The sequence below is a fragment of the Tachysurus fulvidraco genome, chromosome 2 (assembly GCF_022655615.1).
Source record: "Tachysurus fulvidraco isolate hzauxx_2018 chromosome 2, HZAU_PFXX_2.0, whole genome shotgun sequence".
NCBI classification, from domain to species: Eukaryota; Metazoa; Chordata; class Actinopteri; order Siluriformes; family Bagridae; genus Tachysurus; species Tachysurus fulvidraco.
In genome coordinates this window covers 37,418,293-37,445,453 of record NC_062519.1, presented here as the reverse complement: position 1 = coordinate 37,445,453, position 27,161 = coordinate 37,418,293, and the positions used below count along the sequence as shown (strand labels likewise).

General features: G+C 38.6%; 2 protein-coding genes across 2 annotated transcripts in view; both read left to right on the top strand.

Annotated features, from left to right (window-relative positions):
• Positions 1-821: 821 nt before the first annotated feature.
• bola3 (bolA family member 3) lies at positions 822-4,658 on the top strand. The gene is made up of 4 exons (XM_027153031.2): positions 822-1,005; positions 1,180-1,312; positions 1,940-2,028; positions 2,537-4,658. The coding sequence occupies exons 1-4, from the start codon at positions 943-945 to the stop codon at positions 2,600-2,602; spliced, it is 351 nt and encodes a 116-aa protein (XP_027008832.2). The 5' UTR covers positions 822-942; the 3' UTR covers positions 2,603-4,658.
• Positions 4,659-6,397: 1,739 nt separating this feature from the next.
• vat1l (vesicle amine transport 1-like) overlaps positions 6,398-27,161 on the top strand; it is a 30,888-nt gene continuing 10,124 nt past the window's right edge. Inside the window, exons 1-7 of the mRNA XM_027153026.2 lie at positions 6,398-6,708; positions 7,232-7,361; positions 8,172-8,387; positions 9,231-9,373; positions 11,009-11,112; positions 12,722-12,777; positions 12,918-13,112. Of these exons, the coding sequence (XP_027008827.1) occupies positions 6,494-6,708; positions 7,232-7,361; positions 8,172-8,387; positions 9,231-9,373; positions 11,009-11,112; positions 12,722-12,777; positions 12,918-13,112 (1,059 nt within the window). The 5' untranslated portion in view covers positions 6,398-6,493. The remainder of the gene's footprint in view (positions 6,709-7,231; positions 7,362-8,171; positions 8,388-9,230; positions 9,374-11,008; positions 11,113-12,721; positions 12,778-12,917; positions 13,113-27,161) is intronic.

The window sequence follows — 27,161 nt, the reverse complement described above, 5'->3', positions numbered from 1 at the left end:
GAACTTCTTCAGCAGTCATGGGACGTATGTCCTCTGCTGGAGCTTTTTGGCTATACAGTCTGTGGTGTTGGCTTCCGACTTTAGGTCCAGAGAAGGATATTGGTTTACAGAAATTTCAATGTCTCCTCAGATCCTGTCTAGTATGATAATGAAAATTATATATATATATATATATATATATATATATATATATATATATATATATATATATATATATATGCATATATATGTACATACATATATATGCATATACATATATATATATATATCATCATGAACGTTTGCTCATTTCAATCCACATTTTAAGTAAAAAAAAAATGCAAAAATGAACTGAAGGCCCTATAAAGATTTTTTTTTTAATTCCCAAGCTGAATAGTGCACAAGTTCTATTTTAATTTATTGTATGTTGTTATACAATGACTTTGCACAGTATATTCAGACTTACTGTATATAGGGTACTCGTATAACCAAGTGTGTGAAGGTCATATGCTTGGTGAACTGTTGAGGCACAGCGAGGGATTTTTGATGTGGTGATTTCTGTAGAAAGATACAGGCTGGTGAAATAGTGTCCTTAATCAATTCTGTACTTAACTGTCTTAAATGTTGAACATGTGAAGCTACTCAAACCTCATGAGATTCAACCATAGTGGTCGATTCATAATCATAGAATTCTGCATAAATATTCCTGGGTTTCACATCTAAATCTGACTACCAAGAGAGCTTACTTTTATGTTTATATTTACATTACTAGGAACATGCATGAAGGTATAGAGAGACATGCACCTTTATGTACAATTGCACAACTTGACCCTTCCCAATATGGCGGACTGCCTGTACCATAACCAGTTGCGTCATATTTGTGCGACAACAGCCGTCCGGGCATGACTTTCTTGAAGTTCTTATGCACTCTGTGAAGAATGTTGTTTTGTTTTGTTTAATTTAATGATAACATTCGCTATAACGGTCGGGTCCGGGATGTCTCTTCACAGACTACTAAGATGCAACGTAAATATCTGGAATGATATACATTTAATGGCATTAGCTTTAGCTGTTAGCTGCTAGGAAGCTACAACTGATATTAGTGAAGATGACTTGTTTATTTGGTCGCGTGCGCTTATGTGCATTTGTGTGTAAAAGTCTGTTTTCATGAATTAAATTGTTGTCATTTGCACTTTACAGACACTTATGGCGTTACAATGTAGACAGACACTGAGATCTTTTTCCACCAACACTGAAGGAGAGCTCCACATTACCAAAATACTGAAGGAGAAGTTTCCCCAAGCCTCATCTCTCAAAGTTGTGGATATATCAGGTGAGAGTTTGTAGGAACATCTATTCAAATTCAATTCAATTCAATTCGGTTCAAATTGATTTGTATAGCTCTTTTAACAATTGACATTGTCTCAAAGCAGGTTTACAGAACATAAACATAGCACAAAAGGCAATTATAAAGATGAATAGAATACAAAATACAAGATTCATGTTAGATATATTTAAATGTGTTTGTATTTATCCCCAATGAGAAAGTCTGAGGTGACTCAGGTGACTGTGGTGAGGAAAAACTCCCTTAGATGGTGATGGAAGAAACCTTGAAATGAACCAAAGGACCTCATCCTCATTTGAGTGACACTGTAGGGTGGGATTAAAAATATACAGTCTGATAAATGTTGTATTGACGAGGAGGTTGTTGTCTTCAAAGACCACATGGAGTCGGCATCTCCTCTTTAGTATAGCAGAGTCTAACTGGAGCTGGTAGATCTATAGATGCCTCAGGATCCTCACAGATTCGGCCTCATCTCAGTGGAGGTTCAAAATCTTCATGGTACGGAAGACCATCAGAGCTGGTCTTATTTCTGGATGCCTCGGGATGGGTAGAAAGACAGAAGCAATGTTTAATATTTTCTGCGAGTTTGTGCTCAGGTTTATCGGTTTATTTCAGGCGGCTGTGGAGCGATGTATGAAATCCACATCGAGTCAGATGACTTCAGAGGAAAAAGAATAGTGCAGCAGCACCAGTTAGTGAATCAGGTACTGTATGTCCCAAATACATCCAGAATAGAAATAAATTTAAAATAAGGCACCTTTAATGATGTGTAAGTGTTTTACAATGAAACACTTTTGGTTTGGTCAGAAAGTTTAATTAGAATAGAGTGGCACAAAGGTGGCAGATTTGTGGAGCTGGGATTCAAGCTAGCAACCTTCTGACTAGCAGCCCAACACCTTAACCACTAGGCTACCACATCCAAGAATATATGTTTTGGTCAGAAAAGAACAGTGTTATAAAATAGAATAGTGTTTTATTTGAGTAGAATAGACTTTAATCGTAATTGACTAGATTTATTAGAATAGTCACCATATTCCTTGCAATGTCAGTTGGCTGTAAACAGTCAGATGAGGTGGGATAATTTTAATACTACTTGTACTACATTCATTACTTTTCTTGCACATCATTACTGCTATATTTGCGGGCAGGTCTGTTGTTGTTTTTCTCTGCTGTTAAAGTTACTCACTGTTAGAAAAATGTATTATTTAACAGGCACTCAAAGAAGAGATTAAAGGCATGCATGGACTGCGGATCTTCACAGATGTTCCCAAAAAGTAGCAGCTGCACTAAAGTTTTTCACTACATCAAGATTCATGCTGGAACCCATTAGAACTGATGATCACATATGAATGTATCATTTAATTCTTCAGATAAACTATTAAATGATATTAAAAACAACAAAAAATAAGTCAGAAACTTCTAAGAACTCTTTTAAATAAAAGGTTTAATGGGCCTCATTTATCAATCATGTACTATATGGATATACATGTATACATCATACACTATTGTGTATACATTGTAATCCAGACCAAACTAAAAATTCATGCCGGATTTACAAAAGATTCATTAATGCTAATTTCCTCCATACTCACGTGTGTCAAAACCTGTTTAAATGTAGAAAAGCTAACAAAACCTTTAAAAGCAAAACTCACAGAGCTGAAAATGACCAAAAATTATGACTGAATCAGAATCTGTTTTTTTGGCCAAGTGTGTTGACACACACAAGGAATTTGGTTCCAGCTGTTACTGACTCTCAAAAGTACAGACATAAATAACAATATACTATACAAGACAAAACAGACTATACAAGACCATACAGACAATGTGATACAATATAGACAGTATGAGTATTAAATATGAATGTAGAATATATGACTGATCAGTTATGTACATAAAGTGTGAGAAGTGCAAATAACAGTATTATGTAATATTATGCTTTTGTACAATATACAGCAGCAGTAGTGTGTGAAACGTATAAGGATGATGTGATGACTGACAGATCTGATAATGCAGTACTCATAGATAGTTTTAGTAAGCAAAGTTCTGTAGCGCCTGAGAGAAGGGAGGAGCTGAAAGAGGTTGTGTCCAGGATGTGAAGGGTCAGTGGTGATTCTTCCTACCCGGTTTCTGGTTCTTATGTTGTACAAGTCCTGGGTGGTGGGCAGAGGGGCACCAATTATTTTTTCTGCTGTTTTTGTTGCTGCACCAAACCAGATGGTGATGGATGTGCACAGGACAGATTCAATGACTGCAGTGTAGAACAGCATCAACAGCTCGTGTGGCAGACCGTACGTTCTTAAATGGCATAGAATGTACAGCCTAAATAGTGAAAGAGGCCCTCCTAAGTGTGGTGTTCATTAAATCTCTATGTATATATAGTCTTATTTACATTTACAGCCTTTGGCAGACACCCTTAACCAGAGATGCCCTTTTTTATACTGCTGAGCAATTGAGGGTTAAGGGCCTTGCTCAGGGGCCCAACAGTGGCAGCTTGGTGGACCTGAGATCGAACACACAACCTTCCAATTGGTAGCCCAACACCTTAACCACTAGGCTACCACATGCCCACCATATTTATCTCCATTTAAAGATTTGTTAAGGACTGTTTTCCTTCATTAAACAGAAATGATTGCATTTAAAATTTAAATGAGCGATTTAGACTTTTGATTAGATTTGAAGCCCTTCAATTGAGGCAAGCGAGTCCCTTATATATTTACATGAACTCAGGAATTCGAACAATATGCTGCCACGATCAAGTGGATTTTCATGAACTAAATATCTTGTGTAAATGTTCTGGTGGATAATTTACGAATAAAGGCTATAGGGTTAGGTTGATAAGTGAGGCCCATTGTTGTTGGAATTCTATAGTACGCACAAAACATGACTTAAACGCTGGAATGCGCACAAAAATGACACTGTTGTAGCCTGAGAAAATGACCTGGAAAGCAACTCAGAATATCATTTACTATGAGTGTCATTCACAACACCAGTGATACTTCACTAACCATAAATAATTGTTTTAAAGCCTTCTGTGTTTGTTATTATTTATGACACTACTGTGTTTTTCTCTGTGCTCTGTTGATTCTGATTATTTGGAATTTAAAGCCGTTAAATCTCATTTCTTTTATGTTATAATTTCTCTTCATTCTAATATATGATTAAATTTATGCATTGTGGTCAAATATAATGTGTGTGCACATCATCTTTAGTTTAAGCATGAAGTTTCTTTAAAATGTTGTGAATGACGTGTTTGTCCACTAGATGGCAGGTTTTCCTTGAAGTCCCTTGCACTGATGACAAATGCTAAAGAATAAATTTTATTTGGTAAAATCAAGTGTACATTTTCCTTGTATTTTTTCAGTATTAAAAGGAAAACCTGAAGAATTGCAATATGTAGATTTTTGGACAGCCCTAGTGACCCCAAGCAGAAGAGCATGTCTAAATCTAAGACAACCCAAACCCAAATCTAAGAAGGAGATTGTAATGTACAAGGAGAAATTGTTCACATTGTCTTTAAGCATCTATGTTTTGATTTCCTAAGCCATTAACATGAACACTGTTATCCGTTCCAGAGAAGGATTTATTTTTCAGTTAGATAAGGGTGCCAATATTTTTATAACTTGGCTATCAGATCTTAAAAAACGACATCATTAATGATGATGATATAAAACAGAACTGAATCACGAAAATGGCTCATTACTATCATTGCTCTAGACTACCTTTCTAGACTGAATGTGCAGACCTGCGGTGTCTCATGCCCCTCCAATTACAGCATTTAATGTCATAGCAGCATGGATTAAACCTGAGAGGAAATTAACTATAGAGTTTCATTAGGAATAATTACAGTACATCCCTTAAAGAAGCATGCTGCATTCAGGCTTCAGTACAGCAGATGATTTGTTTATTCATTGGCTCCCATCTTATGCTTAACTCCTATCCTTGCTTATGTAAACAAAGCCACATCTCCTAGACATGCTTATGTACATAAATCCTAAAGCCTATGGCAACCAGAAAGTTAAGTAGTTAGCTAACCATCAAACTGATAGTTATCAAGACTATAATTAAGAATTTCTGCTGTCATCTACACTTATGGGCCAAACACAAAGAGATAAAATGTAAATGAAATCAAAAGGATAATATCCCAGTGATTTATATAACAGATCATGATAACAGCTCTGGATTTAGATCATCAAAGCTGGAGTTCAATTGATGATAAATGCTCAATTTTGATTGGTCAGAAGGTGTTGATTATTTTTCTTTAACCGCAGACCTGACCGAAGTCACATTATATTAATGCACAGAATTTTTTTTCTAGTATTTGTTGTAAAAGAGAGAAATAAAGAGTCTGTTGAGGGAAAGACTGTTTGTAGCTATAATGTAAGTCCTAGTAGAAAAAAATGGCTTGTGCAAATGATCCATAACATTGCACGTAATTGTATGTAATTGTTTAATTAATAATAAAATAAATCAGTGTCGTTCTATCACCTGTGATATTTTTTATTGCTTACTTATTACAGCCTAAAAGAATTATCCAAAACGATTGCTTTACCCTGCAGGCTAAATGATGGTGTCGCATCAATTGATTTTTTTTCCTTAGAGGCAGCCATTAATCCAAACACCATTGATCTTATTTATAAAGCTAAAATTAGGCTTCTTAGGTATCAGCCCTTTTTTGCTTCAGGTATTTCATCTCCTTTCATTTAGGCAAAGGCTGTTATACACCTGCTTCAAGGATTATTTTACATTGTGTTCTGCAAAATATAAAATTATGGCTGTTTTGTATAGCAATAAACTGTAGTGTAATGCTTTTAAATGAAATGATGATGATGATGATGAAGATTATGATGATGATGATGATGAAGAAGAAGATGGTGATGATGATGATGAAGAAGATGATGATGATGATGATGATGATGATGATTACAAGATCAAATATATTAATTATAGAATTTATTGGTTTTGAGATCTACTTCAAACAGACTGAAAAAAAAGGTATAAGTTTTGGGGAGTCCAGCCAGTCTGTATTGGTGTGATGTACCATTTTTTACGGTACTATCTTCTGACTCTACCGTAAATCTGCTAATAGCACGAGTTGGATCACTGGGCAGAGCTGAAGTCGCACCAGACCTGCTGAAGGCGCATCGTGAGGACCGTTATAGACCGGCAGAGATGGCGAAGGAGGGAACGGAGACGGCGGAGGAAACCGAGCAAATGATCGAAAAGAATGGAGCTAAAGAGCCGGAGAGCGCAGTTACTGCGCCAGATTCAAAGGAAATGCGCGCTGTGCTGCTTTCAGGGTTTGGGGGTCTAAACAAACTCAAAGTAACCAAGAAAACCATGCCTGAACCCCAAGAAGGAGAAGTGAAAATTCGCGTTAAAGCATGGTATAGCATGTATAATGATCTTTTTCCTTCTTTCTTTTTTTCTTTTCTTTTTTTTTTCTTAGTTGTTTATTATTTTTAAATGTCTTTGGATGTGTAAATCGACTGCGCTTTATAGCAACATGTTGCAGTAAATCCTGCCATAAGGAACAGGTGCATAAGGATGATGGGAACAAACTGCACGCAATAACACATTTCTGAATAGTTGAATTTCTGAATCTTTTTAGACAGCACTAAGGAGGTGCAGAGGTTTTAGAACATGCTGATTCATATGAGCCATTTCAGTTATAAATGGCTTTACTGGTACCAGTAAACAAGTACCAGTATAAAGAATGAGCTACAGATATTAATGAGGAGATAGAGACAGGAGAATTGGGTGTCAGGTATCTCAGGTTAAAGTTATGGCATTGTGGCTGTTAATAAAAGAAAAGAAACAAAAGAAAACACTGTCACCGACACCATTTTGCTTAAAAAAGACATTCTGTGTTTTATTTTAAGATTATGATCCTAATATATGATTTTACAGCGGCTTGAATTTCCTCGATCTTATGGTACGTCAAGGAAATATTGATAATCCTCCGAAAACCCCTCTAGTACCTGGATTTGAATGTTCTGGAATAGTGGAAGCTGTGGGAGAAAATACCAAAGGCTTTGAGGTACGTTACATTATTGCAGACTTTCATACGTACGTCATATGTGTCTAATTACAAATCTTCAGTATGTAGCTGAATATACTTCTAACAATATAGAGATTTTTTATCTCTATGTTTAGCTAAAAAATCTTTTCGGAAGCTGCTAGGATGTGACATATAGTAAAATCTGCAAGAGTTCTTTGGTTTGTCTTTCTACCAGAACTATTTTAAGGCTCACAACAGTGTTTCTCTCTCAGAGACAGTAACCTATCAGAGGGCTCTGTACAGAGGATTTGAATATGTTGGTACAGCTGCCACTTCAAATAAATAATCAGTCAATCACTATGATCATTCCCCGTCTGTTTATTTATAATAATAATAATAATAACAACAATAATAATAAGCCGAATCTCTGCACGCTGTTTACTGTTATTATTCGATCAGTTCTCTTAGTCGTGCACGACGTACGTGGGCATAAAATGAAATGCATAATCCGCTCTGTCTGATTCGTTTCGGTTGAAATCACCTAATACAGCAGTATCTAATCAAATACAGTAATTCTAATAAAGAGCACTTACTTAAGGGAGCTTTGCTTGTACCTCTTTGAGAACCCCTGAACCTTTTATGTACAGAAACCGACAACAGAATAATTCCGTAGCAGGTTTTTTGGGAGGCAAAGGATTTATCCAAAGAACCCACCAGGAGCCCTTTTTATACTAGATTAGATTTTAGACACTTATGTAAATGAGATTGCACTAACTCACTCCGTCCAAGTTTTCTCTGAATTCCTTTTACATCATTGGATACGTGTTCATTTTTCTGATGTGCTTTCAGATCGGCGACCGAGTGATGGCCTTTACAAACTACAACGCTTGGGCCGAGGTGGTGTGCACGCTGCAGGATTGGGTTTATAAGATACCTGAAGACATGACTTTCCCCGAGGCTGCTGCTTTCTCTATGAACTTCGTAGCTGCGTACATGATGCTGTTTGAGGTGGCCAATCTCCGGGAGGGGATGTCTGTATTAGTTCACTCAGCAGGGGGAGGAGTGGTAAGCCTCTCAGCCTGGGGGTTATGGTTATGAGGACATAGAAACAGCACCAGTGGGGGGAAAAAACTTTAATATTAGGATCTTATTATTTTAATATTTTAGGCTTATCGCATAATGCTTGCAGTGGTTATGGGAACATTCTGTAGCACATTCAAGAAAATCTTTGAAATAAAGCCTTTTTTTTTCTTTTCTGCTGTTACTATGTAAGCAATAAAACATAAAGTGTTAAAGTTCTGTTATAATAATAATAATAATAATAATAATAATAATAATAATAATAATAATAATAATAATAATTTTGTAACAGTTAAGATTTTCTGTGACTCATAGAATTACATCATATTTTATAATCCACTTATAGTACATTTAAGGTTATAGAGCATCCAAGAAACAAGTCCGTTCCTGTTATGACTTATAATTATAGCAGCTATTCCCTCACATTCTCTTCCAGTTCATACATTAATAAAATGAAACATGCGGTGTCACAGAGAAAGTTCATGGCAGAAGACATAAGGTTATAAACTTACTAACACTAGAGACTCCTTCCAAAAACATGTCATTAATTATATATATATTTTTATTATTAAATAATCATGTTTCATTTATTTTTGTCATTAAGTTTCATGTTCTATCGAGTATGAATTGAGAAATCAACAGTGCAGTCAAATAAAGGTGTATATTTAATAAAATAAAGAAGCTACACGCTACAAAATGTTAATAATGTGTGCATGTTAATACAACTGATGTTTTTTTCTTTCAGGAAAACTGCCAAACTGTTGTTCTTTTTTATATCTTTTATTGCTGAAGCCCGCTCCTGTTTACGTATGTATGTTTTGTTCTCAGGGTCAAGCTGTTGCTCAGCTGTGTGCCACAGTCCCCAACGTCACGGTGTTCGGCACGGCCTCTCCTTTCAAACATGAAGCCATCAGGCACTCCGTCACTCACCTGTTTGACCGAAACCTTGATTATGTAGCAGAAGTTCGAAAGTAAGCAGACAGACGTGTGTGTTTGTGCACCGTGCGCACCGATTTTAATCCACAGAATGTTTTCTTACCCGTTTGAAGTGTATTTGGGATTTTTCCATTCACTTGGTGGTATAGAGATGTTATGTGATCTTAGGCAAAAGATGCACGAGCTTAGAAAGGAACAGAGTGTGTGGATGATCAGGATATGATAATGTGAGTCACGCTCGGGGGACAGCGCTGGTCTGAGGAGACATTTACCTTCTCTGGATCTGTGTGGCTGCGGTCCCCATGGCAACACTCCTCTCGGCTGTAGTGCTTTAATGGAAGGAGGGGCACCAGAACACTCTTTCAGGCTTACACACTCACACACACACACACAAACACACACACATACGCAGGCCTTGAGCTCTTTCCCCGCAGTGGACTTTCCCTAGACGTTACTTAATGCGATTTCAATTGTAGAAGAATAACACAATGTTTGACCAGATTTCCTTCTAAATGGTCTTACTTCACATATTGGCAGCAAAAAAAAATTAGATTCTCGTTCAACAAGTTGTTTCCGATCTGCCGGACACACAGCAAGAATTTATTGATGCAATCTTAGTGTAACATTAGCGCTCTATACAATCAATATGAACACCCTGAGATACATACTTAGCTTTAGGTGCTGATTGATATAGCTCCTATAAAGGCCTCGTGCACATTCGAGTACTTATAAATAGAAGTAAAACGAGTAGGAGAGGAGAGCTTAATACTCCTTTCATCTCGGTAGCCCCACATTCTTCTCAGGATCAGGAGAAAAGCTAAATTAAATTGTTTTTTCAGGTCAGACCTTACGATTGGTGAGACTTTCGGCATCACAAGACCACAATGCAGGCGGTTTGAACAGAAAAGAAAAGGCCCTGGGGCCACTCCATCTTAATGATGTAGTTCTCATGCTTTTCAGCTTGTCTTGTTTGTAAGACTCACCATTGAAGACTGTTCAGTCTTTATCTTGTATAGGTTCTGGCTCTTGTTTTCTCAGAGCAGTCATTTGTGTTTTTACTGTACAAGCCGATAAAGGTATAATTAAGAAAAAATTAGGGACAATATTATTTTAGATTTTTTTAAAAATTATTCTCATACTGATACAGAAAGAATAACCTACATAGTATTCATCATGGGGCTTTCTCTTTAGCTTTTGTTGCTGCTGTCTGCTGAACTCCTCATGCTGAGCTTTATGTTGTTTAAATAGTATCTTCATCTAGAGAGAGAGAGAGAGAGAGAGAGAGAGAGAGAGACCAACCTGGGGACATAGAACAGTATCAGGGAGCATGGTTATTAAAACCAGCATGCAGCTTGTCATGAATTGTACCTCGTTGAAAAAGGAGCCCATGTTTTTCAGTGCTCAGTGCTCGCATGTGTGAAGTGCTCTCTATCACAGACTGGACGTTTTCTTTAATTCACTGCACCTTGTGGCTATTTTTAATGACATTGCTGACTCATACTTCTGTAGTTCCTCCTCCGGATATTTGTGTCATTCATTCACTCACCTAGCAAACTATTTGAGCTTTCTTTTACATAGCAGAATGTAATATTATATGTTGTTGCAACAGTTTTAACACAGTTGTTACAGTGATTGACTCAAAAGTAACAATAAGCTTTTCTCTCTCTTAGGATCTCACCTGAAGGAGTGGACATTGTTCTCGATTGTCTGTGTGGTGAGAATTCAGGGAAAGGTTTGAGTCTCCTGAAGCCACTCGGCACATACATCCTTTACGGTTGGTAGTTTTGTGTTCACTTGAGTGCAAGAGTTTGCAGTCTCTTAGTTTTAGTATGGAAGAAAGAAAGGAAGGAAATATGGGGGAAAGTTTAAAAAAGACAACAATCCATTACATCAAGCATAATTAACTGGAACTAAAAGCTAAAAAAAAGTTAGATTTGCTGTAAGATTCTGGCTCACTGGAAGCGATATCAGGGCAGAGTTATAGCAGCTACGCCAGCAAAAGTGGCTAAATTTTTGCCAAGGATTGGCTGACGATCCAAAATCTGTTCTGGTATTATGAAAGAGGTTGAAGAAAATGATTGGAGAATATGTATTTCATGTTCAGAATGCAGGGAGGCACGGTGGCTTAGTGGTTAGCACGTCCGTCTCACACCTCCAGGGTTGGGGGTTCCATTCCCGCCTCCGCCTTGTGTGTGTGGAGTTTGCATGTTCTCCCCGTGCCTCGGGGGTTTCCTCCGGGTACTCCGGTTTCCTCCCCCGGTCCAAAGACATGCATGGTAGGTTGATTGGCATCTCTGGAAAATTGTCCGTAGTGTGTGAGTGAATGAGAGAGTGTGTGTGCCCTGCGATGGGTTGGCACTCCGTCCAGGGTGTATCCTGCCTTGATGCCCGATGACGCCTGAGATAGGCACAGGCTCCCCATGACCCGAGGTAGTTTGGATAAGCGGTAGAAAATGAATGAATGAATGTTCAGAATGTGAAATGTACATTCTTGTACCCGTATCATTTAGTTATTTTTTTGTAATGAATATCATTATAAAAAAGGGGCTTGGTGATTAGTACGTATGCATCTCCAGGGGTGCGGGGTTAAAATCTCTGCTCAGGGTGTGTGTGTGTGTGTGTGTGTGTGTGTGTGTGTGTGTTTGTGTGTGTGTATGTGCAGAGTTTTTATGTTCAGCCTTTGCTTCAGATGTTGCCTCCGCTAGTCGAAAGGATATGCTGGTTGATTGGCATCTTTACATTGTCTATAGTGTGTGAATGGATGTATGAGTGTTTATGTGATTGCGCCCCACAATGGATTGGTGTACTCGTCTGTGGTGTCCCTTTGTCTTGTTCCCCAGCTCCCTTGGGATAGACTCCAGAATAAGCACTACAGAATATGGATGGATAGATCTTAATATACACCACTTCAAGTGTTGACTTGTAATAGTGAAACCTAAAACACTAAAGGTTTTGCTGCTAGAGTGTGGAAACGTCTGCAGTCTGCCGTTTAGATCCCTTTAAAAATGACGGTGTTCATTATTTTACAATTTTACACTGAATATGAACTGATGATAAAATGCTATGTGATAGACTCAAATCCCTAACCCTAACCCTAACCCTAGGTGTAAATTTTCCAACTCTGGCTCTCCTTTGAAATTAGCTACATGCATTTAATTCACATAATATTAGTAATTAATAATTAAAAATGGATTTTATGTTGCAGCATGAAGCATTTTTAATTGATTAGGAAGCTGTCAGAGTCGATGAACAAAACCTGCTGGGTTCCAAATGAATTCATCAATGTGACAGCTGAGACGAGTCCATTAATTCAAGACATTTGTTATTTCTTCAAAGCAGGAGTTCTGTTCTAAAAGCCATGACTTTGTGATTTCTGATTGTAGGTTCTTCAAACATGGTGACGGGCGAGACGAAAAGTTTCTTCACCTTTGCCAAATCTGTAAGTGCTCCGCAGACTGTCATTTATTCCTCGTTCTTTGCATTTGAATGAAATGCCATCGTTTTTTTTCATGGCCTTATTTTTTTTAAAGGAAGACCCTTTGGCTTTTGTGCACAACCAATTTATTTCTTCATCTCCAGTGGTGGCAGGTGGAGAAGGTTAACCCCATCAAACTGTATGAAGAAAACAAAGTCATGGCTGGATTTTCGCTGCTCAGCCTCCTTTTTAAGCAGGGCGGCTGTAGCCGAGTGAAGGCCGCTGTCAACAACCTGCTTTCACTCTACAATGAGAAGAAAATCAGACCTTTAGTGGATTCCCTATGGGCTCTTGAGGAGGTAAGCAGATGAACGGAAAGATGTTGATGAGCTACGAAATCATTTTCAGTGCTGTATAGAAGTGGCGACTCAAGAGAACAGACTATTGATCGAAATCTGCAGCGTGAGTACATACTGTATATAACTATGAAAAGCCGTATTAAGGCCAGTAGCTAATATATAATTATGACATTAGTCCTTGAGGTCTGATTGTAAAGTGAGCTGTAAGTGTAGAAGATTAGATCTTTATCAGATTATCCCTTAAACCATCAGTTCATTTTCTATACAGAAGCATGTATTACAGTAAATAAGAAAAAATGTACTTAAAATAGGAAATTCAACACTCAACATATGGTATGTATAGGAATACATATCTTCTAGGTTATATCTCGTGCATGTTACGATTTCACTGAACCGTGACTGAAAGCCATATCTTTAAATTAAACCAAATTTGCGGTGATCCACCCTGTGTTTGTAGAGTTTGCTTGTTCTCCCCATGCTTCAGGGGATTACTCTGGATACTCTGTTTTCCTCTCCTGTCTAAAGACATGCGTTGCAAGCTGATCGGCATCTCTAAATTGTCCACAGTGTGTGAATGTGTGCATGGGATTGTGGTCTGCAATCGGTTGGCACCCTGTCTAGGGTGTCTCTTACCTTTTCCCCCAGTCTCCCGGGATAGACTCCAGGTTTTCCCTAGAGGTCCGGATGGCTGAGTCACTGGCTATTTTCAAGCGGCGGTTGAAGACCTACTGTAATTATTCAGGAAACACTTCGACTAGCACTTCTTTCCTTATCTTTTGCATTTAAACAAAACAACAAAAAAACACAACCTTTGACACTTTTTCATTTTAACTTTGAACAAATGTTTTAAACTCATGGTATCTTAAGTATGTAACCTAATGAGCCAGCATTAATGTATTCAATGTTAGAGATTTAAGCACTTACAGTATGTACGTCGCTCTGGATAAGGGCTAAATGTCTGCCAAATGTTGTAAATGTAAATGTTTTCCCCAACCTTGTATAGGACAAGGGTTACAATAGATGCATGGATGTTCTAATGAATTATGCTGGAATTCTTTACCAGAATATAATCTAATTATAAATAAAAGAAAATCAGCCCTGATTGTCTTTAAATTGCAGGAAAAATGTCAGGCTATTAAATTCTTAGTTATGTTTAATCTTGTAATATTTAGTTTATAGCTATAAAATGACTTCATGGCACCATTTTTGTCTAGTGTCACGTACTCTGAAGCGATTAGACGGGTTTGTTTTGAATTTGATGTGAGGAGACTCAATACATATGTCTCTGTCCATTCATCTTTAGAAACCTTCACATATTTTCCCCTAATTTTATCCTGACCATTTACTATACATTCTTTTCTAAGTGGTCTTTTGTTCGTCTCGCGAGCTTGCGATTCCTGCGGCATTTCTCAGTCCTGCTCCTGATGACCACCTCTTCATGTAACATCTTTTATTCTTTGCAAATTCGAGTAGCATAAAACAAACGCGGTCCCATGTGTCTTGTTTGCCTCTAGTCCAAGGTGCATTGCTTTATCATAGAGAATGATTCTCTGTTCTTCCTTCTTCATCCAGCTGTCAGTCAGAATACTTCTTCCAACCAAACCTGCTGTCAGTCAGAGTTTCCCTGAAGCTAAAAGGTAGTCAGGTGAAATGTGGGCCGTGGCAGTATTTTAACAGGAAGTGACATGCCAAGCTTCATCTGTTCAGCAATGCAATCAGGAGCTGTCAGTAAGAGCTCATGATGGAATGACAGGTGTACTTTACCGACCATTTTTGATGGATCTGGTTGTGTTTTTTTTCCCCTGCCTACGCAGCCAGCCGGTCCTACATCACTTTTTTTTATTAAGATTAACAGACCTGCACATGCTGTGTAACCAACAATGATTTAGATAACTGGCTGTCATTTGTGGTTTCCTCCATTCTGCTGTTTGTATGAGTGATGTATCATTTTATGCCGGTAAGAAATCATCAGATGTCATTATCTCCAGCACTTTATTTTTTTTTTGGATTAGGTCTAGATTCTTTTTTCTGTGATGTTGCTTTAGGTTTCTTTACATCATTCTAAGACTTACACGCTTTTTCTTTCAAACACACACACACACACACACACACACACACACACACACACACACACACACACACACACACACACAGTCCTTGTTCTCTTCACTGTTTCCTCACATCCAGCTGGATGTAGCGTTGATATCGCACTGCTTTATTGCATCAACTCTGAATGTGTGTGTATGTGTGGAGGATGTGTGTGCTGGAAAAACAAACATGCATTAGGATTCTTTGTTTATGTGCCATTTTACACCCCGTTCCTACCAACACAGGCTTGAGATTATCATTTCTTTTATGTCTGTGTTTGTGCGTGTGTTTCAGAAGAGCCTCTTACGGCTGTTGGGTGAGCAGTAACTGCACGACAGGTTGCGTGTGCACGAGTCTTTTTTTCCTGAGGAAATATAAGGACAAGATGTAATAATCCACTGCCGAATTTTCACACAGCTAATAACTTTGCTATTTTTGGGATGCTGCTCATAGCTTACAGTGTATTAAGACCCATAATATGCAGGACAATTTGACAAGGAGATGCGTGATTTAGAAAACCCCTTAAAGTTGACAAAATCATCAGAAATGTTGTGCAAAATTTGGTGCAGTATTTTCCAGGTTGACGCATTCACTGCACACACACACACACACACACACACACACACACACACACACACACACACACACACACACACACACACACACACACACACACACACACACATACCTCTGTAAAAAGCCACCTTGTTTACAGTTTCTATATTAACAACGATATCATCACAGACATTAGGCTGAATCCCAAATGGCTTTTCATGCACTACATAATGGCTTCTAAATCCCTGTGTAATATATTATATTGCCAATAGGAAGTTATTTAAAATTCCCCCTGCGACTAAGCTCGGCTCATTAGCTAGCACCGCTGAGGTTTGGTTAAAACGGATTTTGCAATTTATTTGCAGTTATAGTTTACAAATATTTGTCTTTCTCATAAGTTTGAGAACTGCTCTAGGTTACTAGATTAAATATTTTGTATCTAGGAGTGTCATTTTAAAGTGTATTGACTACTTTTGAAGGCTCCTGACATGGCCTTTATTTGTTTGTTTGTTTGTTTGTTTGTTTGTTTGATTTTTAGAATCGAATTTTAAAGAAAGCCTTGTCGATTCTTGAGGAAAAGTTCTTCCTAAAGTTCTTTATGCTAAAACTAGAAATGGTTTAGATTATAATTTGCTCAGAAGCTCCTGGCTACACAATTGCACTTGAATATATACAGTAGTGAACAGTTAAAGAAAAGAAATGATGTAGAAACACATTTTGAAATTGGGGCTTAGAAGCCTTTATTATCGCCACGTCTACATTTCAGCAGAGTGGAATTCTTTCTTCGTATATCCCAACTTTGGAGGTTGGGGTCAGAGCGCAGGGTCAGCCTTGATACAACAGGATCACCTGGAGCAGTGAGGGTTAAGGGCCTTGCTCAAGGGACCAACAATGGCAGTTTGGCAGTGCTGGGGCTTTAATTCTGATCAACAACCCAAAGCCTTAACTTCTTGAGCCACCACTGCCCCATTATCAAGTGTCACCAAGATGAGAACGGGTTCTGAGTCAAGTTTTCTTCATGTAGTCTCAGGGAGTTTTACCTTTGCACAGTTACCACTGTTTCACTCATTAAGAATAAACATATATTAAAATTTTAACCTTGAATTGTTATATTCCTTTAAAGCTGCTTTGCAACAGCATCCATTGTTAAAAGCGATACAACAATGATATACAGTACAATTACAACTGAATTTAATTGAAGCGTATAGACAAATGCTTTCACAAGTAAAACAATTGTATATTTTTTTATTATTACCTGTTGTAGGCAGTGGCACTCTTTGAAACAAGGGTTCCTTAATGGTTCCTCTTTGGTTATTTGGGGATGTGGTAGTTTAGTAGTTAAGGTGTTGGACTACAGATCATAAGATCTAGACATGTTTAAATCCTAGATCCATTAAGTTGCCACTGCTGGGCCCCAAAGAAAGGCCCTAAACCCTTGGTTGTATAAAATAAAAATGAGTTTAAATGTAAGCTGGATAAGGGTGTCTGTTAAATGCCATTAATGTAAATGGATGGTTATACTTGCTGAAAGGGAAAACTGTGTGCCAGTCTATATGGAGAGTAAATCGTTTATCTTCACCACAGACTGTAGCTAATAATGATAACTTTGGACCATATCATTCATTTACAAATAGGATGAGATTAGAGTAATGTGTGCCTAGTGTGATTAGAACTATCTCCTTGTTACGCACTACAGACACGACATGCTCGGGTCTAATCACCTGACTGTGACGTCGCCTTCTTCACAGAGTGTGATCTCGCTGCTTTTTCTGTTCTCCGAAAGTGAAAGGGAAAAAAAAGGAAGGAAAGACATTTTATTTGAGACAGAACAAGAGAGAAAAAAGAAGGAGAAAAGAAGGGGGAGATAAGAATGTGGCCTAAGGTGGTAGTTCAAGTCGAGATAGTAATATACTCAGCAGGAGAGCCTGGGATCTCATTACCTATGTGCAGTCCAGATGCTGCCGCTCTTTTTTTTTCCTCCCCGTGGATCAGGATGCTAAATGGAACTGTGATCGCCGTGAACCTTTTTCTAAGCTTCTGTGCACTATTTTTTAGTGCTGATGAACTTGCCAGGTCCTCAAATGCCTCAGAGGGCTTTAAAAAGGGTTTATGTTGCCGTGCTTACACATTTGCAATAGTTTGCATTTTTTTATTGCATATGAAATCAAGGAACTGTTTGTAATATTTGCTGCGCCAAGTTTCCTTTATACGATTTGTACATTAAATTGAATTTTTGTACTGATTAGTTTTACTCAAGGTCCTGTTTCTTTCACAGCATGTGATTCAGCTTTGTCACCATCCTGCTGTGAAGCTCCACGTCAGCGACAGCTACGTGGCCGTGCTTTTAGCAACCACATCAGTTGCCATGCTAACCTGGGAGCTGCTCTGATGGCTGAGTCTGCTGACCTGGTATAATGAACACTGCTCAGTCAGTATTTGTTATATGATCCCAGAGCTGTTCTGATCTGCAAACGTGTCTAAAATCCTAACACGTGGCGTCTTAGATCATTAGTTGATTAAACACTCTGCACAAGCCATTCTTAGAAAATACTTGAGAAAATCTTCAACATTATTAGATGTGATTACTGCCATTCAGTGAATTCAGTGATTTTCCAAAGGAATCTGAATTTTTATGAGAATAGTTTCTGTAATGTTATATAAACTCCTTGTGTCCTAATGTTATTACTGCTGCATATTCATGCAGTTTTCTTGTCATCTGATCATGTGACACCAGTTCATTCCATTAATTCTTGCAGATACTTAAGAGATCCGGTAAATCAAATATTAAGAGAAAAGTGTGATCTCAATGATAGTTTTGATGATACTCTTTCTTTCGAATGTTAATAAGACAAAAAAAAAATCTTTTTTTTATATGTCAAGGCCAAGGTCCTCTGTCCTTTCTGACTCGTGACTGAAAGCTTAAAGTTACAGCTTTTCTTCTGCTTCTAACAAAGCACTGACACTGAAAACTCCTGCCGTAAATGATAATTAAACATCTCCTCGGAAAAAGGCATAACCATATCATTATGAAAAATTACGTTGGGCTACTATACAAATCCCTGCCTATGAAACGTTACTATAGAAACGCTAACGAATTCAAATGGGGTCATTGATATACAGTTTAGACCGAAAGTTTGGACACACCTTCTCATTCAATGAGTTTTCTTTATTTTCATGACTATGAAAATTGTAGATTCACACTGAAGGCATCAAAACTATGAATTAACACGTGTGGAATTATATACGTACATAACAAAAAAGTGTGAAACAACTGAAAATATGTTCTTCAAAGTAGCCACCTTTTGCTTTGATTACTGCTTTGCACACTCTTGGCATTCTCTTGATGAGCTTCAAGACGTAGTCACCTGAAATGGTCTTCCAACAGTCTTGAAGGAGTTCCCAGAGATGCTTAGCACTTGTTAGCCCTTTTGCCTTCACTCTGCGGTCCAGCTCACCCCAAACCATCTCGACTGGGTTCAGGTCCGGTGACTGTGTAGGCCAGGTCATCTGGTGCAGCACCCCATCACTCTCCTTCATGGTCAAATAGCCCTTACACAGCCTGGAGGTGTGTTTGGGGTCATTGTCCTGTTGAGAAGGTGGTGTGTCCAGACTTTTTAAGGTGTGTCCAAACTTTTGGTCTGTACTGTAAGTAAGGATGTATTGTGTGAGCTGCTGTTACAGGAAAACACCAATCAGAATTGAGCATCAGACAGTGTGTTTTATGTTGTGATGTTGTGATGAATTCAAACTCTTCCACTGCTGATAAATTATTATTTTCTTCTTGTAGTAGTGTAAATCATAATGCAGGTTCTTTTTAAAGCTGTAATTATAGCCTTAAGCATATCACTGCATAGTTTTTGTTCAGATGTTTCCCTAACCTCATCACACCAGTAATTTATATCGGGATCTTTTTGACCGCTGAACGAATTTTTGTATGTACATGTAATTGCCACCATCATCGACACAACCCTGTGCCATGACAAATTATCCAGCGGTGTGTGTCTTGTACAGCTCGGTGTGTTATTACCATGAAAAACGCATTAGTGACATGCCGACTAAATTGTTGCTTCCTCCCTTCTTTTAGTCGATGCGTTTCTTTGCGATTTTCCCATACTGACATTTTCTCACTCTGCCGCTTATTACTTGTGAAACAAAATCAGTCCCAACTATGATCCATAAAATTCAATTAGGTCTCTATTGCTTTTCCTTCTAATTGAATTACTCACTCCCTTCATACGTTATTCACCATGGAACAAAACCTGTCATGGGTGAAATGACCAGTTAGATTTCTAATAGTATGTAACTATTGTGTGGATGGTGAGCTAAGAGGAATCTGACCTTATATGTAGCTGCAGAGATTTTTATTATCTGTGGAAACTCATCTCCTGAGCCCTTGTAGACCGAATCTTAAATCAAAAGTGTTTTTTTAAATTATTATTAAATAGATTTTTAGACATGGGACACAACCAGACCACCAAACTGAAATCAGTTTGAATTAACTATAGAAACTGTTAGACAGATGATGCAAAAACATTTTAAACTACGATTGTAGCAGCAGATCTTCAGTATCTAGGCGAAATTGCGAGGGTGAGACATGGGGCAATGAGACATGAGGCAATGAAACCTATTCATCTTCAGATTCTATTCTGATTACTTTGCTTGCGAGAGAAGCGACTAACAAAACAAGGACAGGGCTTGATTTGAAGAAATGTTATGTTCTGGTCATAGTGAGGACTCTCGAGTAGTTTTTATTGGCAGAGAAGAAGAGGTCACAGGACACTTTCTAAAACACTTAATATCAGACAACCTGAAAGGAAATAGGACCAATAATTCAGTTGAATTAAATAACAAATATACAACTAAAGTTTTATAAGCTTATAACAATGTACATTGTCGCAAAGGAGCTTTACATGGAATCTAAAAATTCTGAATATAAATGCTAAAAAAAATCTAAATTAAGGTTTATCCCAAATAAGCAAGCCAGAATCGACAGTGGTGAGGAAAGACTCCCTGAGATGAGATAAGGAAGAAACCCTCAGAAGGAATAGAATAAAAAGGGAACTTGCCACCATCTGGGTGACACCAGCGTAATTTTAGTCTTTTTGTTGAAGTTATGAAATGTTTATTGGTGGAGACTTGAGCGCAATGGCAGTCCAAAGCCAAAGCCATCTCCATGGATTCTAAGTGGTACTATCCACAAAAATCTCCAGGCTGACAACATGCAGACATCCTCAGCAGCAGTAAAAGACCTCCAACTGATGAGAACTGGAATCTGGAGTATGGTCCAGAGAGCAAAAAATCAGGTCAGGATCAGTGGCATCTCCAGTACGCACAATATCACTGGAGGATAAAAAACTCAATCACAGAATGTTTATTGCATTTTAACCTTGGTGAAGATGTATCTTGGGAGCAGTATTACAGTACCAGCTCTTTAAGGAAAAGGTACCTAAAACATACTGAATAAGTTGCCAGAATAAGTCACCAAATTGTGCAATACTAAGAAGTATTTCTGAATACCAAGAATTACAGATTAGATTAATTAAAGATTAGATCTTACTCCTCGTAGAAAAAGGAAGTCTTGGATTTGGTCATGGCAAAATAACACACAATGGATATTTCACTAAGAAATCAGGCAACAAAGCTGCTCAGGTCTAACTGGAACAACACAAGCCATTGTACCATTAAGAAATACAGTAATCCCTCACCACTTCGCGATTCAAGTTTTGCGGTTCAAGTTTCACGGCCTCAGTGCATCTGTGATTATTTTAAAGATATTTCATCGAAAAATAAAAATAACAACGGTTTCCCAGGATGCCAGACAAAGAGAGAAACTCTCTCAGAGGCTTTGTACATACCCACGGCACTCAGACAAGGCAGGTGATTGGCTCCCGGCGTGAGATCTGAGCTGATTGGCTGCGCATCATCACATTCTCTCCCAGCTTCTTCCCTTGTTGTACTGTATCTTGCCACTGTCGTTCACGCTGTCAACTGTGTCTCACGTATTGTGTTTTGGTTAAGCCCTTACAATGCCTTCTATGTGGCGTGGGCTTGCAAAAGATTCCACTAGTGAGCCCAAGAGGAAGAGGAAGATTATGACCATAAATGAAAAGGTCAAACTTTTAGATATGTTTAAACAGGGCAGAAGTTATGCCGCGGTGGCATGCCATTATGGAGTGAATATTAACTGCGATAAACAAGGGATCACTGTATAGAATAACTTTAAGGCTATTTTTATAACCTTATCCCTAAGCTAGTGGGAAATGGGAGAAAATTTGACCAGCTCTTTTTTTCACTTTACAGTCATTCATCCATCAAGCGTGTTTTCTGAATATCTATTGTCACCAAAAGAGTAATTTTACTCAAGATTATTACTATTATTGTTATTATTATTATTATTATTAATAATAATAATAATAATAATAATAATAATAAACTAAGAATGTGCCGGTTTCACATAAAATATGTTTAAAGGAAAAAAACATGGCAGCTTGTCTGTGAGAATGAAGGGAAATGACGCAAAATAAATTTGGTGATGAATTTGAACCGAATGAACTGTTGGAACATTATTGTTGTTCAGCCAAATGTAACAACCATAAGACAAGCTCAAATTAAAGCTCAAAATTAACCTTCTTTTATACTGATAACTCACACTCTTTAATTAGATCATGCATGAGGGCCTTTGTTTTTGACTGTGTCACTGTGAAAATTGAGGCTGAGATAAAAAAAAACAACAACCAGATGCTTGCGGGAGAACCTTTGACCTCAATGTGTGAGTCATCACCACCTCCGTTCCCGGCAGCATGAACAGGCACGAATAAATACGGCTCCGTTTCATGGGATACAATGTTTTTCTTCATGTACCAGAATGAGTTATGACTCATTCTAAACCTTGGATCAACTGTGAGGTGTGGGCCATGCTACGTGCCTGCTCCACGGCATTTATCTCAGGAGACATTGGGGAATACAAAAAGGCCAGATACAACCTATGCAAATCAATCAGGAAGGCCAAAAGACACTATGGTCTGAAGCTGGAAGGATACTACACCACTGCAGACTCATGTGGCAATGTCTTCAGCATATCACAGAGTACCGTCCGAGGAGTCAGGGAGACACAACTCCCAAGATCATACTCCCAGATGAGCTGAATGAGTTTTATGCTTGCTTTGAGGCCTCAAACACTAGCCAACAGCATAGGACCCTGGCCTGTGTCCATACTGTACACACCACTCACTGTGTCAGCAGCAGCATGGCTCTGAGGAATACGAACCTACGAAGGCACCCGACCCAGATAACATCCCGGGGTGGGCAGTCAGGGTTTGCTCGTCGGAACTGGCTGACGTGTTCACGGACATCTATAATCTGTCCCTTGTTTAGGCCTTGGTGCCCACCTGCTTCAAGTCCACCACCATTATACCGCTCCCAAAGAAGAACACTGTGACCCGCCTGAATGACCATCGTCCTGTTGCACTCACCCCCATAGTGATGAAGTGTTTTGTAAGGATAGATATAAAAATAAAAAGGAACATTCCAAATACCTTGGACTCGTTTCAGTTTGCATATCGACAAAACCGGTCCATTGAAGATGCTGTCAACGCTGCCATCCACACAGCCCTTGCACACTTGGAGAGTAAGGACACATATGTGAGAATGCTATTCAACGACTACAGCTCAACATTCAACACAGTTATTCAATACAGGCTCTCTGAAAAGCTCCTCACCCTTGGACATTCACCCTCTCTCTGTAACTGGGTGATGAACTTCCTGACAGACAGACCCCAGTCAGTCATAGTAGAAATCTGGACATCAGGCATCAGAACTGTGAGCACAGGGATGTCCTCCAAGGATGTGTCCTGAGCCCACTGCTGTACACCCTCTTCACCTATGACTGCATGGCCTCCCAAACCAACACGAAGATAATAAAGTTTGCGGATGATAGCACAGTCATTGGACTTGGAAGAATGGAAGTAGCAGGTCTGATAGCCTGGTGTCAGGAAAATAATCTCTCCTTACATGCAGATGATTGAAGGATGAAGGAGATGATTATTGATCCTAGGAGAAGGATGAAGGAGCAGCACATCACAATCGACATTGGTGAGACAGAGGTACAGAGGGGGAAAAAACCTTCATTCTTGGTACCTACATCAGTAAGGACTTCACCTGGCCTAAAAAATACTCAGCAGCTCTTGAGAAGATCCCTGAACTTCTTAGGAAGGCCGAGGAAATTTGGGATGTCAACTGGTGAACGATGTACTGTTGAAAGTGTGATAACCAGCTCAATAACAGTGTGGCAAGGAAGCTGCACTGTTCAGGACAGGAAAGCTTTAATGCGGGTCATAAAAATTGCACAGTTCATCTGTGGAGTGGCCATCACTCCAGGACATTTATAACACCAGGGTCATCAGGAGGGCCCATAACATCATCAGGGACAATACACATCCACAACACAACCTCTTCACACTTATGCTGTCTGGGAGACGCTACAGGAGTGTGAGATCAAAGACAAAAAGACTACAAACAGCTTATATTCACAATCCATTAGACTACTGACTGCTGCCACACAACACACTGAGCACCTTACTCTGTATATACTGTAGATTTCCATACATTTAATTTCTATTATTTATTTTCATTATTTTTGTAAGGGAGACGTGCAAAGTAAGTATTTCATTGTATGGTCTAAACCAGGGGTGTCAAACTCAAAGACACAGTGGGCCAAAATATAAAACTGAGATAAAGTCACAGGCCAAACTGAATATTTATTGAAAAATGAACTGCAACTGATCTGTAATGTTCAACCTTTTTCATATGGAAACAAACTTTAGTTTTGCTTAAACACAGGATTTGGAACCACCAGAGCTTGATTTTACAAACACATAAGAAATTAAATTTGAAATAAAAGACACATCGGTGGTGTTCATTTCACAAACTTTGACCATACACTTTTTGACAAACTCTCCCTCATTAAAGTGCCTGGCAGATTTTGCCATCTCTGCTGCCACAATAAAGCTTTACAGCAGCTTCACTTTTTGACGTTGCTTTAATGAACATAGTCTTCCGGGAAACTAGACTTTTTTTCATCTCCTCCACCTTCTGGAGCTTCTGCTTTACGTCCAGGTCCTTATACTTCTCATAATGTTTCCTTTTATAGTGTCTTCTTATGTTCTATACTTTCGTTACAGACACGTTAGCACACAAGACAAACAGGTCTGTCCTTTATATTGGTGAACAGATAATCTGCCTCCCACCTGACTTGAAAGCTCCTATTGTCCATCTTTCGTTTGGCCATTTTTGTGGAGGGTGGAATTAACTTGCCCGATGTGACTGTAACATGGTTGCTAACGACTGTCAACAGAGAATGAGGGGCGCTTGCTGTTCGTGACTACGCGTCAATACAGTGGCAAGGCATTCTGGGATTTGTAGTATTAGCGGAGCATGCGGCTAGCCAACTGTAATGCACATTTGATATGATCTCGCGGGCCAAATATAATTACACCGCGGGCCAAATTTAGACCCCTGGTCTAAACCATTGTGTTGTCACTGTGCACATGACAATAAACCTCTTGAATCTTGAATCTTTTTCTGCAACACCCACTTTTTATCAGCCAATCAAATTGCTACACCAAAGCTTGACCCGGTCAAGTAGAGAGTGATTTGGATCACTTGGTTTAGCTCACTTATAAGACTCAACTCTTTTGAATCCTAAATGGCTGTTTGCTCGTTTTTCTATACTGTAAATAATGCTTAGTGTTTAACATATTTGCTATGCAACTCCAGTGTTTGATACAGCTGCTTCCATCGTGTGTGTGTGTGTGTGTGGAGTTTTCATGTTCTCTCTGTCCTTGGGTTTTTCTCTGGGTACTTCTCCAGTCCAGAGAAATATGTTGTATGCAGACTGGCATCTCTGAATTGTCCATAGTCTATAAATAGGTGTGTGCGCGATTGTGAAGGATTGGCATCCCGCCCAGGGTGTCCGATGCCTTGTGCCCCCTGGGACAGACTGCAGTTTTTCCATGATTCTGTGTAGGAAAAAGGATGGTTGGATAATCTCAGATAATCTCAATTAAATCCAATTCAGTTCCATCATGAAATGTGGAAAGGTTTAAAGGGCGTAAATACTTATGCAAGCGACTGTATATTAAGGACAATAAATAAAATGTCTATAAATTTATGTTTGCTTTAAAAGTGACAAAAATGCATGATGGTGCATGTGGTGGGGGGAAAAACAAGCCTAGACAAACCTAGATTTGTCAGTCCACAATATGCTGAATATCATTTGTCAATCAAGTGTCAAAGGTGGTCATGTACTGTACAGCATGTATGGTCCAAGAGTTATATTGTTTTTATTAGACGTCCTGGTACTTTTAAGTGTTCAGCAAAAGTACCTTCTTTTTAAAAAAAGATTCTATTGCACTGTTAGATGGCTAATATTCATGTTGTAGATGTCCTTCAACCGCTTCCTGTTTGGGGTCACCACGACAGATCATCCAATCCCTATACTTTGATTTTGGCACAGGTTTTATACCAAACGGACCACCAGGGACGAGAACATTCAATTCAATTCAGTTTTAATCGTATAGCAATTTTAACAATGGACATTGTCTCAAAGGAGCTTTACAGAACATAAGATTGATTCAAGAATCTTGAAGACAAAAATTCAAGACTAATATTATACTTATATTTAAATGTGTTTGTATTTAGCCCCAATGAGCAAGCCTGATGTGACTGAGGCAACTATGGCAAGGAAAAACTCCCTTGGATGGAAGAGAAAGAAACCTTCAGAGGAACCAGACTCAAAAGGGAACCCATCCTCATTTGGGTGACACTGGAGGGTGTGATTATAAATTGTTATAAACACCAGAGGGTGTTATTATGAATAATGTCCTTTCTACAGTCAGATACTGTCTGACAATTGTGTATTGATTAGGAGGTTGTTGTCCTCAAAGACCACATGTACTGTAGTCGGGATCTTTTCTTTGAATGTCTTTAAGCGGAATCCAACTGGAGCTGGTACGGCTCTGGAGGCCTCAGGATCCTCAAAGGGTTGGGCTCTTCTCACTGAAGGTCTGAAATTTTCAGGAAGCAGAACACAACTGGAACGATCTCTAGATGCTTTGTGATGGGTAGAAAAATAGAAGCAAGTAGAGAGGAATTAGCATAGCTGCTGCTCATAATATAAACCAGATGATAATGTGCATTTGGTCAGATGCATATGAGCACAAGGTTATGGCATGTATTATGTGTATTTCTGGCTAAAGAGATATGTCTTTAATCTACATTTAAACTGGGAGAGTGTGTCTGAGCCCCGAACACTGTCAGGAAGTCTATTTAACATGTATAGCATGTTCTTCAAAATATTGACATATATACATAAATAGTGATATTTTATCACTACTAATTGGCTCTAAC